We start from the raw sequence: 17,996 nt of genomic DNA, 5'->3' as shown, positions 1-17,996 counted from the left end.
AGATCCTGTTGTAATCTGAGGTAACCCTCTTCGCTGTCCACTACACCTCCAATTTTGGTGTCATCTGCAAACTTACTAACTGTACCTCTTATGCTCGCATTCCAAATCATTTATGTAAATGACAAAAAAGTAGAGGACCCAGCACCGATCCTTGTGGCACTCCACTGGTCACAGGCCTCCAGCCTGAAAAACAACCCTCCACCACCACCCTCTGTCTTTTACCTTTGAGCCACCTCTTTCTATTCGTTCAGGAGTAGAGTGGTGCTGGAATACCTGATGAAGGGCTTTTGCCAGAAATGTCGATTTTCCTGCTCCTCGGATGCTGCCTGAACTGCTGTCCTTTTCCAGCACCACTCTACTCTAGAATCTGGTTTCCAGCATCTGCAGTATTGTTTATACCTTTCTATTCGTTCATACAATGTGGGCATCACTGGTTAGGCTCGCATTTATTGCCCACCCCTAGTTGCCCTTGAGAAGGTGGTGGTGAGCTGCCTTCTTGAAAACTGCAGTCTATTTATTGTAGGAAGAGCTACAATGCCATTAGGGAGAAGTTCCAATATTTTGACCCAGTGGCACTGAGGGAACAGCAATACATTTCTAAGTCAGGTTGCTGTACAGCATAGAGGGGAACCTGCAGCTACTGAATGTGTTTGCTGCCATGGTTCTTCTAAATTGTAAAGGTGATGGGTTTAGAGGGTGCTGCCGATGGAACCTTGGTGAGTTTATGCTGTGCATCTTGCAGACTGTACACACTGATGCTACTGTGCATCAGCAAAGGAAGGAATGAATGTTCTGGATGTGGTCTGAGTCAAATGGACTGCTTTATCCTAGATGGTGTCAAGTTTCTTGAGTGTTTTTGGAGGTAAGCATATCCAGGCAAGTGGGAAGTGTTCCTAAAAACTTCTGATTTGTGCTTTGTGGACAGACTTTGGGGTGTCAGGAGATGAGTTACTCACTGCAGGATTCCTATCCTCTCATCCATTCCTCTAACGACAGTACTTAGATGACTAATCCAGTCAGTTTCTGGTCAATGGTAATTTCCACAGTGTTGATAATTTAGGATTCAGTAATGGTAATACCATAAAATGTCAAGGGGAGTGGTTAGATTCTTCCTTCTTGAAGATGGTCACGGCCTGGAATTTGTGTGGTGCAAATGTTACTTGCCACTGTCCAGGTCTGGCATTTGGATATGGACTGTTTCAGTATCTGAGGATCTGCAAATGGTGCTGCACAGTAAGATTACAGCGACAGGATAGACAGTGTGAGGTCTCTTGAGCCTGGAGTTTGTCCACTGTCTGCTTTTCCTTTTCTTTCTTCTTTTATCATCTATTTTTCTATTTTTAAACTTTCTTTAGTTTGTTTTATTTCACATACCTTCTGGGGAGAGCACAGTCATGGAGGCAGTGGTGGTGATAGCATCAGAACCTGGAATCCAGCAACTAAGGTTGGGCAGTAAATGCTAGCCAAATCAGTGATGCCCTCTTTGAATAAAAGAATAGAATAAATATGTCCGGCAGTGGCTGGGGTCAGTGAGACTTCGATGGTTGGTGGTGAAGTATCTGGTCAGCCCAGATGGCGTTTGGTGGTAAGGAACTCAGCTCAATGTGAGACAGCGTGCCCCCTTTGGGAGTGAGGACTCAGTGCGGGGGAGAGTGTGCCTTCCTCAGGAGTGAGGGCTCAGTGTGGAGGAGAGTATGGCCCCAGTGCGGAGGAGAGTGTGGGCACAGTGAGGGGGGAGAGTGGCCTCATGATGAAAGTCCAGCATGGAGGAACTGTAGCTGTATTTCTTTATTTTTCTCCTTTATACCGAAGACTTTGTATCTAAGATGGCGCCACGAATGGTGACTTTCTATACTTTTCATTGCTCTCCTGTATCCTTGTATTTGAGTACACATGACAATTATACGTAATTCTAATTCTAACATTGTTTAAATCTATGAGGAGACCTACAACTGATAAGAATTAAAGTACTTGCTAGCAAATTGAGGCACACATTTAGGTGGTCCAGACAAGCAAATATCTCTAATATATCGTAAAGTAAAAGACACTTTGGAGGAAATAAGTAATAGTATCTGCATAATATCTGGCCATATTGTTAGGTTAATAGTGCTTGTTTTGTTTGTCTTTTATATACAATAAAATTTGCTTTTTATGGCATAGTTCAACTATTTATAACAACGTGTGTGGCCTTCTTTTTAAATGTTACTTGTCTCTACCTGGATTATATTATATGTTGAGTTTGTGGTTTTCCAATCCACTACACCTTTCCAGAATCAAGGGAGTTTTGGTAGATTAGAACCAAATGCATCCACTGTCTCTGAATCTACTTCTTTTTAGACCCAATGATGCAAACCATCAGTTCCAGGGACTAGTCATCCTTTTGTCCAATTAGTTTTCTCAATGATTATGATTGTTTTAAATTCATCCCTCCATTTTGCCTCTTCATTTTCCACTAGCACTGATATGCATTTTGCCTCTTCTACTGTGAAGATGAGTATGAAATATTTAGTCAAAGTTGATGCAATTTCTTTGTTTTCCATTATCAATTTGTAAGTCTCTCCATCTAAGGAACAAAGGCTCACTTTAGCTATTCCTTTCCTTTTTATTTTCACATGAAAACTGTTACCATTTGTTTTCTATTTCTTGCTGGGTTTTTTTTCTCATACTCCACTTCTAACTTTATTAGTTGCTGGTATTTGAAATGCTTCTAATCTTTTGGTTTATCAATAATCCTCACAAAATTCTATGCCCTTTCATTCAGTAGGATACCATCCTTTACTTGCTTAGTTAGATATGAATAAGGCATCCTTTGATAGAGTTTTTCCTTTTCAATAGAATGCATTTTTGTTTAAAATTGTGAACTATCTTAAGTGTCTGTCACTGCTTCCCTGACAACTTGCTGTTGTTCTAACCTTTCCAGTACAATTTATCTTCATGTGTATTCAATGTGATTGACTGTTAATTGCTTTCTGAAATGGCCTAGCATGCCACTAAATCCAACGGCAATTAAGGTTGCTAGCAATGCCCAGATCCCATGAAAGGGAATTTATTTAGAAAATCCATTGATTGCCAATCTTTATGCTTATGACATCAGTTTTAGATGTCCATTTTTCAAATTTCAATTCAATGAAATTTGAAATTCTGTCATGTTATGGTCACTCTCATCTATGGGATTCTTTGTTATGAGGAGGAATTCATTTTCTCTCATCAGAGTATTATCAGGCTTTGGAGTTCTCTTCCACAAAGAGCAATGGAGGTTTGAACTTTGAATATTTTCAAGACCGATTGATGCAGTCATCAAGTTAATGGGGGTGCAAGGGAGGGGTACAGCAAGCAGAAAAATGGAGTTCTGGTCAGAATCAGATTGGCCATTGAGTGGTGTTCAGCCTCCTTGGATCAGAAAAAAGGATTTCTCGTACTCTTATTTCTTATGATCATTATCTTATGAAATTTATTGTTGTGAACCATGAGGAGGGTAGTCACAGACATAAAGCATATAACTGATTGAATAAGTAGAAATTTTAATGCAGAGAAATGCGAAATGAATTCCCATGGGAAGCACGAGAAATATAAAACAGAGGATATGATTCTAAAGAATTGTGTAGGAGCAGGGAGACGTGGAGAGTTCATGTGCTTAAATTGTTGAAAAGACTGGACAAGTGGAAACGTTTGTTGATAAAGCAGATGGGATCATGGCTTTTTAAACAAAAGTATATAATGCTAAACGAAGTAAGTTATAAAACACTGCTTTTGCCTCAACTGGAGCATTGTGTTCAATTTTAGGTACTAAACCTCAGGGAATACCTGAAGTCTTTACAGGAAATGTACAAATAATTTGAGGATAGATCCAGAAATGAAGCTGAGATTGTTCTCCTGAGAGTACAGAAGGTTGAGAGATTAACTTTTTAAAATCATTCAGGCTTTAGGCAGAGTAGATGGAGAAAAAAACTGTTCAATTGATGGATGAAAAATGAGAAGACACTGATTTAAGTGATTGGCAGAAACACCAAAGGTGCCAGGAGGAAAATGTTTTCACGCTGCATGTGATTCTGACCTGGAGTGCACAGCTTGAAAGATTGGCAGAGACCGAATTAACTGTGCCTTTTAAAAGAAAATTGGATAAGCACCTAAAGAGGAGAAACAACTACAAGGCAAAAGGAGCAAATACGATGCAAGAAAAGAACTTTCAGGTGTGGAATGCACTGCCTGGAAACTGTGGTGGAGGCAGGTTCAATTGAAGCAAGGGTATGGGAGATAGGTAGGAAATTAGCAATAGGTAATGTTGCTCATTTGAAGAGCTGGTGCAGACAGGATGAGCTGAAAGGCCTCTTTCTGTGCCATAACATTTCTGTGGGCAGAGAATGGTACTAATTAATTTTGTCTTGCAGGAATCTGCCATGGGTTTGATTGGCTGAGAGACTTCCTTCTCTATGGAATTCCATTATGAAAGGATAGCAAAAGGGAGCTAACAGAACCAAATGCAAACATCATGGGATAACTAGCTCTTTGTCTGTAAAAGGAAATTGATAAGCATCTAAAACAGAAAAACAGATGCAGGGCAAAAGGAGTAAATGTGATGTGAGACAAAACATTTTCACATAGTGAGTCGTTAGGGTGTGGAATGCACTGCCTGGGAATTATGGTGGAAGCAAGTTTAATTGAACCTATATACTCACTTGATGTTATGATTTTGAACAATATTACGATCTCATCATTTATCAATTAGTCTAATTAATTTGCTATGGAATGGCAGATGGAGTTTAAATCTAAACAAATGCGAGGTGATGCATTTTGGAAGATCTGTACAGTAGATGGCAGAATCCTTAGCAGCTTCAACATACAGAGGGAGCTAGGTGTACAGGTCCACAGTTCTCTGAAAGTGGTTGTACAAAGGTGGTCAATAAGGCATATAGCATGCTTGTCTTCATTGGTCAGGGCATAGAGCATAAAAATTGGCAAGTCATTTTGCAGCTGAATAGAACTGTAGTTAGATCACATTTTCAAGATTGTATATTGTTCTGGTCGCCACACAACATGAAGGACATGGAGGCTATGGAGAGGTTTTCCTGGATGTTGCCTGGTTTGGAGGGTATTAGTGATGAGGAGAGATTGGACAAATGTGACTTCTTTTCACTTGAATGTTGAAGGATGGCGGCCACCTGAAAGAAGTTTACGAAATTATAAGAGATATGGATAGAATGGATAGGCAGAATCTTTTTCCCAGAGAAACGTCAACTACTAGGGGACATAGATTTAAACCTTAAACTTACTGTGAAAGGCAAGATTTGTACACAAAGAATGGTAAGTGCCTGGAATGCGCTGCTAGAGAGAGATGGTGGAGATGGATACAATAGCAATATTTAATATGCAACTTGACAAACACATGAGTAGGCAGGATTAGAGGGATATGGGCCACGTTGACATAAAATGTTTTTAGTTTAGGAAGGCATCAAGTATAGACACAGTCTTGGTGGGCCGAAGGGCCTATTCTATATAGTTTTTCATTTTTTCTTCATATTGAAAGCTATTCCCTGCAATTCATGAGTATTTCCAGATATTGTAGTTTAATGTACATATGGACGCATTAAGATGTTTAAGTTTAAAAGCATTAATATATAAATGTATTGCATTCTATTTCAAAGTTTCTTTTCTTCTAGCTGGTCCACCATACACACTATATTTTGGTGTAAAGTTCTATGCAGAAGATCCTTGTAAACTTAAAGAAGAAATAACAAGGTAATGAGATGTAAACATGAACTTTGCTTGTTACATTATAAATGATTAAACTAAACTGGAGTTCCCAAAGCTCTCCCTCCACTCCTGTCTGGGGCAGGAAAGCTTGCAAACAGCCTTCCTGCTCTGACACCAATTGAGCAGTCACTTAAGTATCACATCTCATGGCCACTGGCACAGCACCATTAATGGACAGGGTTTAGCCACCCAGTAAACCCTGAGGATCCCTCCTTTAAGGGCACACACCACACCACACTCCTCTGTCTGATCACATGGAGACCCTGGCTTCCAAACTCTCCTGGAGAGAGAGCAGAAATGGCTGACCAAGATGTTGCCTGGTTTGGAGGGTATTAGCTATTAGGAGAGATTAGACAAATTTGGTTTGTTTTCACTTGAGTATCGAAGGATGAGGGATGACCTAATAGAAGTTTGCAAAATTATGAGAGGCATTGATAGAATGGATAGTCAAAATCTTTTTCTCAGGGTAGAATTGTAATTTACTAAGGACATGGATTTAAGGTAAAAAGGGATCAGTTTGAAGGAGGTCAAAGAGGTACATTTTTTAACACAGAGGGTGGCAAGTGCCTAGAATGGGCTACCAGAGGAGGTGGTGGAAGTGGATACATTTAAGAGGCATTTTGACAAAATTATGAAAAGACAGGGAATAGAGGGATACGCACTGTGTAGAGACAGAAGGTTTTTGAGTTTGGAAATCATGAGTCATTAAATTTCACCCACGCAATCTTTTTAACTTATCCAATTAAAACATCCAAAATGGTCTCTGTGAGGATAATGATATTGGAGCAATTTGTTCACAGAAAACACATTTGATTCTTTCATCAGCCACAGAATTAAGAATAGGTCCCCGATAATGATCTGCTACAGTATCCGATGTGGAAGGGGTTCCCACAGAAAGTCAACCTCCACTGCCCTTGCTACTATCACCCCTCTTCTTGTAAGCAATCCCATCTCTGTGACCATGATCCCACCCTGCACTTGCCTCTCTCCAGGTATCTATTGGTGAACTCTGGTGAAGGCCCCACTGTAATACCAGCAATGGCCACTGCTCACAGAGGCACTGTCCAATTTGAAGCACTGTTAGCTTCTGATTGTTAGGGGTGGAATTACTGTCTTATAGGGCTAAATTCTACAAGTGGTGAGAGGGTAGTTTGACATGGCCCATGGAAATGCTTGATTGCAGTCACATCAGGTTCCTGAAGAAAAACAATGTTGGGCACCCTGGTCCAACATCTCCAACTGGTGGCCAAGACCCTTGGCGCTTAAATCCTAGCCAACTTTTATGTGAGTTTCTTTTGTCAAATACCTGACTCAGCTTTGACCAGATGTATTCCAATTATAGGTTGATTTATCAAAAATGTGGATGCACTGGATGGAATTCAGCTTTAAAAATGTCTTTACTGATAACTTTCTTGTTCTCGTTTTAGATATCAGTTTTTTCTGCAGGTCAAACAGGATGTTCTCCAAGGTCGGCTGCCCTGTCCTTTAGATATTGCCTCTCAACTGGGTGCTTATGCTATCCAGTGTAAGTGTGCCTGTCTTACTCTAACAGTTTAATGATTTAAAAAATATATATATTGCATGAGCTTTAATGAAGAACACTGTTTCTATATTGATAACAATTACGTGTCTGTAAAAATTAACTCTAATGTGGAGAAAAGTGAATTCCATTTGCAAGAGAAATAATTTGCTTGGAGTTTCTGTTCACTGCTCTTGTTAATCAGTCATATGCTACTTCTACACACAATACTCAGAAAACCATGGATTGGGGCTGAAATTTCCTGTTCCCTTTATGTAGCAAAAGCATAGAAGCTGAAAGTCCAGGCCGACATATTCCAGTACAGTGAGACATTATAAATATTGCATGTAGTAGTGTTGAAGTGTCAATTTGTCGTGGCGATAGAATCACAGACATGAGATCTAAAGTCATTTTTTAAAAACAATGTACAATTGGAACAATTGAGGTTAATTTAGAAATTAAGACATGAGTCAAAAACAGAAATTACTGGAGATATTCAGCAGGTCTGGCAGCAGCTGTGGAGAGAAAGCATAGTTAACTTTTGGGTTCCAGTGATCATTCTGAATGAGAAGCTAGATATCATCATGTTTTTTAAATTAGAAAGCTTAAAGTCCATAGTCCATGATTTATACCTAAATATGTAAATATGAAATGAATCCCACAGTTCTAGGTACAACAGTAAGACTAATTGATTACATTGGTTGTAAATGTGAGTGCAAAAATATGATCAAATATTATTTTCTTCCTGTTTAGCTGAACTTGGAGACTATGACCCTTATAAACACACAGCAGGTTATGTGTCTGAATATCGATTTGTTCCTGATCAGAAGGAAGACCTTGAAGAAGCAATAGAACAATTCCATAAAGCATTAAGGTAGGGGCATCCTGTTTTTCACAGCAAACAAATTAGGCTTCAGGAAATATTAGCTAATTTCAGAAAGTCCACAAGAGTTTCTGTAACCAGCAAGAAATATGTATTAGAATATTTTTTCACAATTATTAAGTGAAGTTGTTTACATTAATGACTTGAAGAATTGTAATAATAGGAGACTCAACTGTGACAAACATTTGCTGATGATCACATAATGTTCAGCACCAGTTGCAACTCCTCAGATGCTGAAGCATTCCATGTTTAAATACAACAGGACTTTGACAATATCCAGGCTTGGGCTGACAAGTGGCATGTAACATTCATTCCACACAAATGACAGGCTATGATCATCTCCAGCAAGGGAGGATCTAACCATGGTCCTTGACATTCAATGGCATTACCATCACTGAATCCACCACTATCAACATTCTGGGGTTTACCATTGTCCAAAAACTGAACTAGACTAGTCATATACATACAGTTGCGAGAACAGCAGGCCAGAGGCTAGTAATCCTGCAGAGTAACTCACTTTCTGACTCCCTAAGGCATGTCCACTATCTACAATGTAATTCTGAAATATGTCAAAATACTCCCCAATGTCCTGGATGAGTTCAGCTCCAATAGCACTTAAGAGGTTTGCCTCCATCCAGAGCAAATCAGTCTGCTTAATTTGTACCACATCCACAAACAATGACTTCCGCCACCACCAATGCTCAGTAGCAGCAGGATGTGGCATCTAAAAGATGCACAGCAGAAATTCACCAAGGATTCTTAGGCAACACCTTCCAAACTGCCTAGGTGGCCATGGGCAGCAAATACATGGGAGAATCACCATCTGCAAGTTCTTGTTGTTCCTTCACTGTCAGTGGGTCAAAACTCTGGAACTCCCTTCTCAGCAACACCATTGGAACCCATGGATCTGCAGCAAGTTTAGAAAGCAGCTCCCCACCAGCTTCTCTAGGGTAGTTAGAGAAGGACAATAAATGCTGGTTGAGTCAGCTTCACCCGCATCCCAAGAAAAAAATGTAAGAAATTCATGGCAATAATAAATGTGCAAGAACGATTTGAAGCTAATTGTGCCATTTTGAAGCTCAATGCACAATTCAATGCTCTCCCTTTGATGAACACATGGTTAATAGCAGGGAGGCTCCCCCACTTCCTAGTGCTACTTAAGGGGATCATCAACTGCTTACTGGTTGGGGCTGGTTGATTTTGTTGCGCTGCTTTTGTTACAATTTGTACAGGTGTTTAATGTTTTCTGTAACTCTTTGATAGAGTCATAGAGTCTGTTGCAAAAGGTAATGATGTGACAAGTGCTGAAGGTCTTTTTCTTACCATTAAGGTTTCTGAACAAATTAATTGCTCCTTGGCTTAGGTAAAGTAGTATCTTGAAATATGGCATGACTTGCAGATTGAGTAGATGCCTCATGCAGGACAAGCTTCTAGGTGTTGGATGAGAAGAAGGAAAATGTGTAAAAGGTTTTAGCAGAATGTCTTGTCAGTCCAGTGTGTTCGGGAAACAATTCTACTACTGAACCCCATCAAGAAGCAATGTGTAAGAAATCTACGCTTCATTGGAAAACGGCAGAGAATCACAAAGTCAATGTCCAAGACCTTCGCAGTAGTGTGCTGTGCTAGCTGTATTTGAACGAGTACACCAAAGTAAACACTAGTTAAAGAGGGACACAAACCGTCCCTTGATCACATGACTCATGAATCTAGTGCACAATCTCTGCACACATGTGTAGAATGCATGCACATTAAGCCATTGTGTCAAATTTCAGACCTCAGCAGTTCCCGGCTGTGTAAACGGGGCATTCTGTGCCCTTTCCTAACAGTTCTGCTCTACGAGAGAAACTGAGAGAGAATGGAATACAGCATTTCTGAAGGAGCCCTGACTGGAATCTCCTGTCCACAATGTGAAGCGCTCTCTTTTTGTGAAAAAAAAAGAGAAGGGTTGGAATAGCAAACTGAGTGAGAATTGGAAAATCCAGCCCAACGTCTCTCTGCCTGAACTGTTCATGTGTACCATAGGACCTTTCATCATGAGGGGACTGCCCTTACAATCAGTGAACCTGCTGAGGATGAGGAAGAGGAAGGATGACAATGTAGACAGCCACATCCTGCCTTGGCTGTTCACTAACAGCTAATGTGACTCCAATACTTACTGTGTTATCACCATCCTTCATTCACCAACTTCAGCACCTCTGTAATGTAGGAATGGGTGTTTGGTTTGTATATCAATTTCATTTTGATTCGACAATACCCTGCCTTTAATATTCTATCCATCACCTCTGTTACCTGCTGAATTTATATGCCTATTTTAATCAGTACATCACTCTTTCATATTTCAGTGTTTAAAATTGATTATTGACCTGATAAATTAATTTTCAATCTAAGTCATGCTGTAATTCTGTCATTGGGCTATAAACTTTATTTTTTATTTAATTAAGTGCCATTATTATTTATTTCCAAGTTTAGCTCTTCTTGGTCATTAACCATCTGAATGCCTACTTGGCCAAAGCATAAACATAAAAGCCACTATGAAATAAATATTCCAAGCCAATTTCATGTATGACATTGTGACAATATTGTAAAGTCAATAAATCACCCTTCATGCCTGTCTTTGCTTGTCCTCGTTCTCCCCTGCAGTGTATCCTTGTAGCTTGCAACATGGCTGGTAGAAGGTTGCCGACTTGCTATAAATAGGAAATTACAGATGGCTTTAGAAGATGGCATCAAAGAGTTTCAGGCCTAGAATGCCAGGAGCAAACTTCTGGAACTCAGTCTGGGATGAAGCAGTCTGGAAAATCAAACTGCAGTCATAGTCTGAATGAAAACTTCATTGAATGTTTTTGAGGTAGTTACTGTTTATAATAACAGCTAGTAATAGCTGTAAATCAGAAGGTGGAAGGGAGAGAGGAACTCAGCAAAATGGTAGTCTCATAGAGAATGATATTGAGCAAACTGATGGAGCTGTGGGCTGACAACTCTGCAGATCTGGATGCACTTACTCCTGGGGCCTAGAAAGAGGTGCCTAATATGTTGGTGTTAATTTTTCAAAATAAATTGGACTCTGGAAAGGTTCTGTCAGACTGGAAAGGAGCAAATATTATCCTTCAAGAAGGGAATGAGACAGAAAATATAGAACATGGAACATTACAGCGCAGTATAGGCCCTTCGGCCCTCGATGTTGCACCGACCTGTCATACCAATCTGAAGCCCATCTAACCTACATTATTCCATGTACATCCATATGCTTGTCCAATGATGACTTCAATGTACTTAAAGTTGGCAAATCCACTACCGTTGCAGGCAAAGCATTCCAAACCCTTACTACTCTCTGAGTAAAGAAACTACCTCTGACATCTGTCCTATATCTATCACCCCTCAATTTAAAAATATGCTCCCTCATGCTCGCTGTCCCCATACTTGGAAAAAGGCTTTCCCTGTCCACCCTATCTAACCCTCTGAATATCTTATATGTCTCTATTAAGTCACCTCTCAACCTTCTTATCTCCAATGAAAACAGCCTCAAGTCCCTCAGCCTTTCCTCGTAAGACCTTCCCTCCATACCAGGCAACATCCTAGTAAATCTCCTATGCACCCTTTCCAAAGCTTCCACATCCTTCTTATAATCACGTTACCAGAACTGTACACAATACTCCAAGTGTGGCCGCACCAGAGTTTTGTACAGCTGCAGCATAACCTCATGGTTCAGGAACTTGTTCCCTCTATTAATAAAAGCTAAAACACTGTATGCCTTCTTAACAACCCTGTCAACCCGGGTGGCAACTTTCAAAGATCTGTGTACATGGATACTGAGATCTCTCTGCTCATCTACACTACAAGAATCTTACCATTAGCCCAGTACTTTGCATTCTGGTTACTCTGACCACAAATAGGAAACTACATGCCAATTTGCTTGATATCTGTCGTGGGGAAGTAATAGAATTGATCATTAAAGGGAACATAGGGGCACATTTGGAAAAACTGAAGATAATCAGAGGGTCAGCATGGTTTTATCAAAGGGAAATTGTGTTTTAACCAGTTTATTGGTGTTCTTTGAAGCAGGAACATGCACTGTTTCTTGCAGGCACCGTAATGCACCAAATATCTAACTGTGCATTCTCAATGATATTCTTCTGTGTACTGCTTTTCATTGTTTCCCAGGGTAGATTCGCTTCCTGAAGATTTCTGAGCTGCAGCCACAAAGCACTTTCCTTAAAAGAGTATCAGACTTGCTTTCAGTGGTTTTGGAAGGTACTTTGAGCCACCTGGTGATGCCTGCAGCCAATTAACACCATTGTTTGTACTTGCTGCAGTCATACAAACATACAAAGAACAAGAGCCGGCCACTCAGCCCTTTGGCCCTGCTCCACCATTTAACAAGATCATGGCTGATCTGGTTTTAACCTCAACTCTACATTCTTGTATATCCCAATAACCTTTTATCCCCTTGAGCATGAACAGAGAGGATAGGGAGTTATCATTCTCTTGGTTGAGAACCAGAGGAACTGACTTCAGTTGATGGTAAAAGAAGCAGTGTTTAACTGTGGAAAAGTACAATGATGGGTTAGGATCTGGAATGCACTCAGAGTGTGGTGGAGACAGCATCAATAAACATTCAAAAGAGAAAGGGATATTTGTCTGGAGAGGAAACGCTGGCAGAGTTATGGGGAAAAGATACGACATGGGGCTGACTAACTCTTATAGAGACAGCAGGGCTGAAAAGCCTCTCTCTGTGCTATGTATTCTCTAGTTTTAATATTGCTTAACGTAAATACAAGAAGTACATGTTACCAAAGCCTGTGGTCTTGTGCTCATCAGGATACATGCAAGAATGCCAAATTTTAAATAATCACAGCAATTTATGCTACGGGAGCATAGGTTACTGATTATTTGGCAAGTCGGATCCAAGTTGTCAGGGCACATCTTCCTATTTCCCCCACCTTTTCTGAGGCTTGAACATTTTTGTGACACCAGATTGGGGACAGCTGGAAGACTGGGCTGGCGGGGTTGGGACCTGTTGGAGGAGGAGAACTAGAGGTAGAAGTTGTGGGAGATCTGTGAGAGTGAGGATAGGAAGGTAGGGGAACAAGGGGAGGGTGCTTTAAGCTGAAGGGTTTTGAATGCAAAGCATCTACCTTTTCATGTACAACAGAACTTGCTGGAAAAACTCAGCAGTCTGGCAGCATCTGTGGAAGGAAGACATATGTCTACAAAACAAATATTTCCTTCAAAATTTAAGTCCTCCAATAAATATTAAATATAAAGTATTTTGTAACAATATAAATATGATATCCAATCATGAAACTCTCAGTCATGTATAGGTGTTGTAATAAATCTTACTAAATATTTTGCAGCAAAAATATTGCCACATCTAAAGCGACATTTATTCAAAACTAATCCATTGTCCAAATTGCATTTTGGACATTAGATACTTTATAAATGATCTTTTCTTCTTGGTGTGTTCAATCAAACTGTAGTTGAATAAGCTACTCTTTGTACACCCTAGTTTCAAAATGAATGGATCAGCTGTGTGTCCAGCAAGTTTGTCCTCCTGTCAGATGTAGGTTAAATCACTTTATTTTATGGAGCTTGCCATTTGACAGCACTACTTCTGCATTATTTACTTTGCCATTTTATCTCTAACAATGTTACAATGTAAAGTAAACAGGATATATGATGTTTTTCCAGATCCTTAATCTGGAGTGACCCCGAGGTATTCTGACTGAATAGAAAGTTTGTTAGCTATAAGTACTAATAATATCATATTTGTAACATATTGTTAGGCATTTTATTACAAATGGTTGGCCATCCATAATTTTGCTTTTGTGTTGTGTAATATTATCTGAAGTTCAATCACCTTAAAAGAGTCTTTCCATCTCTTGTGAAAAGAATAGCGTGGGCCCTCTTGTCATGCAGCAGTCATGTCCTTGCCCCAGACCAAGAGACCCAAGTTTGAGTCCCACTCTGCTCCAGAGGTGTGTAATAACATCTCTGAACAGGTTGATTAGGAAAAATAGGTTAAATAAAAGAAAAAGGATCTCGACCTGTTTCAGGCAATCTCATTCTTGCCAAAATATATATCTGATTAAACTACTATAAACTCTCCCTTTTTCTCTGCACGAGAATATTTTTTCAGAAACTGGAAGTCGCTTTTTTAAAATTGGTTTTGTAGTGAAGAAATGGATGCCCTGATAATCTCTTCCATTTATTCAGATACATTTTCATTTTTTGTAGTGACCTGGTTTGCTTTGAGATTCCTATTCAGTTGCCTATTTACCAAGTTTAGCTTTGCTAAACTTAAAACAATTTCCTAATGGCACTTTAGAAGCTCTTATTTTCTTGTGAAAGCGGCCATGAATACTTGTAATATACAGTTATTGTAGACATTCCAGATTCTTTGATATTCGATAGTTATTTCAACACTGCCAATCTGTGCTGCTCCATTCTGACAAAATTTGAGGACTAGAAAGGTTGAGTTTCTGGTTTGGTTTCTTCCAAACTACCCCCTAAGGTAACGAACATGAAATATTGTCCTTTCTATGCCACTAACTGTGCAGTACTTTGTCCGAGTAGCCATTCGTCACATTTGAATGTAAATATTTAGTGGTAGCAGACTACTAAAATATGACTCTGTCCTCATTAAATTAAAACAAAGAATTGTTTATGCTGTAATGGTCTCATGCAATCTCTTCTGAATCCCATTCAGTTAAGATCTTTGGCACTAATTTTGATTGCCAATTCAAAATAGGCCACTCCAGAATAGGTATACTTGGAAATGTACTCAATATTGCTGTCTGGACATTGAATATGTCAGTTATCTGACAGATAAGTTGCCTTTACTGATATTTGTCCATGTTGGGCGTGTGGTGTTGGAAAAGCACAGCAGGTCAGGCAGTATCCAAGGACCAGGAGAATCGACGTTTCAGACTGATGCCCAAAATGTCGATTCTCCTGGTCTTCTCCTGCTTTTCCAGCACCACACTCTCGATTCTGATCTCCAGCATCCGCAGTCCTCACTTTCTCCTAGTTGCTACTTGTCCATAGCAATTACACTGCATGACCTGATTTGCCCAACTCCTTAATAGATATTGTGTTTCTAATTTGAGTAGTTATCCAGAACCTCTTGAAACTTCACAGAAACAGAAAGTATCCTTCAGAAAGTAATGAGTGATATATTGAATCAATGAACAAAGAGTTGCTCAGAACAAGACCCTTTGCAAGTGAGAAATTCCAGTGTGAACTATTATAACTGTCTATTGCGTACTTCTGGCTACTGGAATGGGGAGAAAATTCAGAAATCAGAAGTGCTAAGAGACATGAGAGTTCTAGTCCAGGATTCTCTCAAGGTACATTTGCAGGTTGAGTCAGTAGCTAGGAAGGCAAATGCAATGATGGCATATATTTTGAGAGGACTTGAATATAAAAGCAGAGATGTACTTCTGAGGTGCTCTAAGGTTCTGGTCAGACTACATTTGGAGTATTGTGTGCATTTTTGGACCGCATATCTCAGGAATGATGTACTGGCCTGTTCAGAGGAAGTTCATGAGAATGGTCCCAGGAATGAAAAGCTAAACATATGAGGAATGCTTGAGCACTCTGGATTTATGCTTGATGGACTTTAGAAGGATGAAGGGGGATCTCATTGAAACATACAGAATACCAAATGGCCTGGACAGAGTGGACGTTGGAAGGATGTTTCAATTGGTAAAAGAGACGTGGACCTGAGGGCACAGCCTTGGAGGAAAGGGAAGACCTTTTAGAATGGAGATAAGGAGAAACTTCTTCAGCCAGAGAGTGGTGAATCAATGGAATTCATTGCCACATAAGGCTGTGGAGGCCAGGTCATTGAGTATATTTAAAATTGAGATAGATAGTTTCTTGAGTATCAAGGGGATCAAGGGTTACAGGAGAAAGCAGGAGAATGGGATTGAGAAACTTATCAGCCTTGATTGAATGGTGGAGCAGACTCGATGGGCTGAATGGCCTAATTTATGGTCCTATGTCTTATGGTCTTATGGAATAAAGCATTCAAAATAGTCTCCAACTGCTAACAAGAAAAAACATACAGTTTGCCATTCTGTTTTAGACCACAGGGAACTACTGAAGCACCATCCAATTGAAACAAGTTGCATGGATTTTGTGGTTTTTGAGCACAAAATTGTACATTGCATGAGTAAATATGTCTTTGTTACTTCACAACACTGTTATTAGGAAAGTATATATGTTAGTCTTTAGGGTGAATATATTTAGCCACAGTCTACCTCACAGTATAGCTGAAAAAGGGTGCATCTTGTCTCAGTATTTTATCTCATGCACATCACCACAATTCACAAGAAATATCGATTTAAAGGTAAAACAAAATCTAACTATTCAAATTAGAAACACAAAATCGATAAAGGAGTTGGGCAAATCAGGTTATGAAGTGTAATTGCTCTGGACAACTATCAGTAAAGGTAACTTATCTGCCAGGTAACTGGCACATTCAATGCCCAGACAACAATGTTGAGTACATTTCCAAGTATACTTATTCTGGAGTGGCTTATTTTGAAGTGGGAATTGAAATCAGTGGCAAAGATCTTAATTGAATGGGATTCAGAAGAGGTTGCATGAGAATATTAGAGCATAAACAATTCTTTGTTTTAATTTAATGAGGAGAGAGTTACACTTTAGTAGTCTGCTACCACTAAATATTTGCATTTAAATTTGGAAGAAAGCAAACCAGAAACTCAACCCTTCCAGTATGATAGGCGAGTGCTGATTTGTGACAAGTCGACTCTGATTGATAGACATGTTACTATAGCATGAGTAAGATGGTGGTTAGTTGTTAACTGCCAAGCGTCATTTGAATTTTAAACCAGGCAGGTTGATGTTTATTCATTGGTTTTCTTAAATAATGGCAATTAGGAGGGCAGGAAAGCAGAGCTGGCTAAAGTGAACTGGCAAAAAAGACTAAGGAATAGGTTAATAGGAATGCAGTAATAGACAACAGACAGACAATAGACAATAGGTGCAGGAGTAGGCCATTCAGCCCTTCGAGCTTGCACCGCCATTCAATATAATCATGGCTGATCATTCCTAATCAGTATCCTGTTCCTGCCTTATCTCCATAACCCTTGATTCCACTATCTTTGAGAGCTCTATCCAACTCCTTCTTAAGTGAATCCAGAGAGTGTGCCTCCACTGCCCTCTGGGGCAGAGCATTCCACCCAGCCACCACTCTCTGGGTGAAGAAGTTTCTCCTGAGCTCTGTCCTAAATGGTCTTCCCCGTATTTGTAAGATGTGTCCTCTGGTTCGGCACTCACCCATCAGTGGAAATATGTTTCCTACTGCCAGACTGTCCAATCCTTTCATAATCTTATACGTCTCAATCAGATCCCCTCTCAATCTTCGAAACTCAAGGGTATACAAGCCTTCAGTGTAAGGTAATCCTGCCATTCCAGGAATTGACCTCGTGAACCTACGCTGCACTCCCTCAATAGCCAGAATGTCTTTTCTCAAATTTGGAGACCAGAACTGCACACAGTACTCCAGGTGTGGTCTCACCAGGGCCCTGTACAGCTGCAGAAGCACCTCTTTGCTTCTATACTCAATTCCTCTTGTTATGAAGGCCAGCATGCTATTAGCCTTCTTCACTACCTGCTGTACCTGCATGCCTGCCTTCATTGACTGGTGTACAAGAACACCCAGATCCCTCTGTACTGCCCCTTTACATAAATCGATTCCATTGAGGTAGTAGTCTGCCTACCTGTTCTTGCTACCAAAGTGGATAACCATACACATTAAACTGCATCTGCCTTGCATCTGCCCACTCACCTAACTTGTCCAGCTCACCCTGTAATCTC

At 40.0% G+C, this 17,996-nt stretch overlaps 1 protein-coding gene across 5 annotated transcripts in view; it reads left to right on the top strand.

Moving 5' to 3' along the window:
* The window catches only part of epb41l4a (erythrocyte membrane protein band 4.1 like 4A), a 299,725-nt gene that overhangs the window by 140,954 nt on the left and 140,775 nt on the right, over positions 1 to 17,996 (top strand). For all 5 annotated transcript variants that reach the window (XM_043710609.1, XM_043710582.1, XM_043710590.1 and 2 more), the window contains exons 5-7: positions 5,658 to 5,736; positions 7,179 to 7,276; positions 8,024 to 8,144. In XM_043710609.1, the coding sequence (XP_043566544.1) occupies positions 5,658 to 5,736; positions 7,179 to 7,276; positions 8,024 to 8,144 (298 nt within the window). The remainder of the gene's footprint in view (positions 1 to 5,657; positions 5,737 to 7,178; positions 7,277 to 8,023; positions 8,145 to 17,996) is intronic.

This window comes from Chiloscyllium plagiosum, chromosome 2, assembly GCF_004010195.1.
Source record: "Chiloscyllium plagiosum isolate BGI_BamShark_2017 chromosome 2, ASM401019v2, whole genome shotgun sequence".
Taxonomy (NCBI): domain Eukaryota; kingdom Metazoa; phylum Chordata; class Chondrichthyes; order Orectolobiformes; family Hemiscylliidae; genus Chiloscyllium; species Chiloscyllium plagiosum.
This window is presented reverse-complemented; position numbering and strand designations above follow the sequence as displayed.